At 37.3% G+C, this 1,120-nt stretch overlaps 1 protein-coding gene across 1 annotated transcript in view; it reads right to left on the bottom strand.

Annotated features, from left to right (window-relative positions):
• Positions 1-1,120, bottom strand: part of LOC119592181 — a 14,195-nt gene that overhangs the window by 3,753 nt on the left and 9,322 nt on the right. The window contains exons 5-6 of the mRNA XM_037941010.1: positions 1,018-1,120; positions 162-298 (exon numbers count right to left, since the gene is read on the bottom strand). The exon at positions 1,018-1,120 is cut by the window's right edge and continues 2 nt beyond it. Coding sequence (XP_037796938.1) covers positions 162-298; positions 1,018-1,120 — 240 coding nt within the window. The remainder of the gene's footprint in view (positions 1-161; positions 299-1,017) is intronic.

Below are 1,120 nucleotides of genomic sequence, written 5' to 3'. Positions count from 1 at the left end.
TCATACAAGAGAGAGAGAGAGAGAGAGAGACGAAAAATAAATCAACTCTTTATCAACCTTCACCAGGATCCGAAAACCTCATTCCTTTCTCCACTTTCCACAAAATACAACAACATCTCCTCAGAATCCACTTAACCAAATCCAAAAAGCCACCAGCTTACTAAATGCCATTCGGGCGGGTGATACAGCATGCCAGCAAAACAGGTGTGCAGAGAGAGGGCGCCCACAATGAGGCATGCCCAAGTATACCCGTAGACGTCAAGCAACAGACGGAGCAAAGGGGCCATGGCAATCTTTCCTGGAAGTCGATATTATATTAATCCTGATAATAAAGATTTTAATCAATGACCAGCCAAAGATTTCGATGTGAGAACCACGATTGTTGTAGTTTTTTTAATAGGAATTTATTTTCAGGTTTCAGGTAGAAAAATCGATGTTTTTATAAATCCACTTAAGCTCGTATATGGAAAAGTGCATGTTTTGTGAATCCGCTTTAAGCTCACAGATTAAAAAATGGATGTATTGTGAATCCACTTTAAGCTTACAGATAGAAATGTATCCAAATTCATGTGTTGGAAAGGGGATGTTTCTTCAATTCCCTTGTGTTTATTTATGATAACGTGGATGTTTTGTGTATCCTTCTCAGCTTGAACACAGAAAAGTGAATGAATGACTACATACAATCCCGTGTATATCAAATAGCAAAAATTGCTTTATGCAAAATGACTTTTAAATTAACCTATTTTGGATATAGCGTATATATATTCTTTTTGTGAATTATTCTTACAGGTCTTCTAAACCAAACAATAAATAATTTCGGAGAAGCAATCTTGCAGTTTGCTCGAAACTCATAGAACCACATTCTTTTCAAATCTGATCATAAAAAAAATCGTGAAATATATAGACAAAAATGCAGTTCGGGGCTAACTTGCCTATTCTCCAAGAAATAATTTCGCATCACCATAATCACCATGAGTAAACTTCACAGAACCAAACGTCATTACTAGTGTTACTTACCCATGGCCGAACATGAAGCTACTATACCGTTGGCTAAACCTTTTCGTTTCTGGAAGTACTGGGGGATGATAGCAAACCCGTTGAAGGTTGATAGTGATCCGGC

This window comes from Penaeus monodon, chromosome 29, assembly GCF_015228065.2.
Source record: "Penaeus monodon isolate SGIC_2016 chromosome 29, NSTDA_Pmon_1, whole genome shotgun sequence".
NCBI classification, from domain to species: Eukaryota; Metazoa; Arthropoda; class Malacostraca; order Decapoda; family Penaeidae; genus Penaeus; species Penaeus monodon.
The sequence above is the reverse complement of the archived record's forward strand: the minus strand, read 5'-3'. Positions and strand labels throughout refer to the sequence as shown.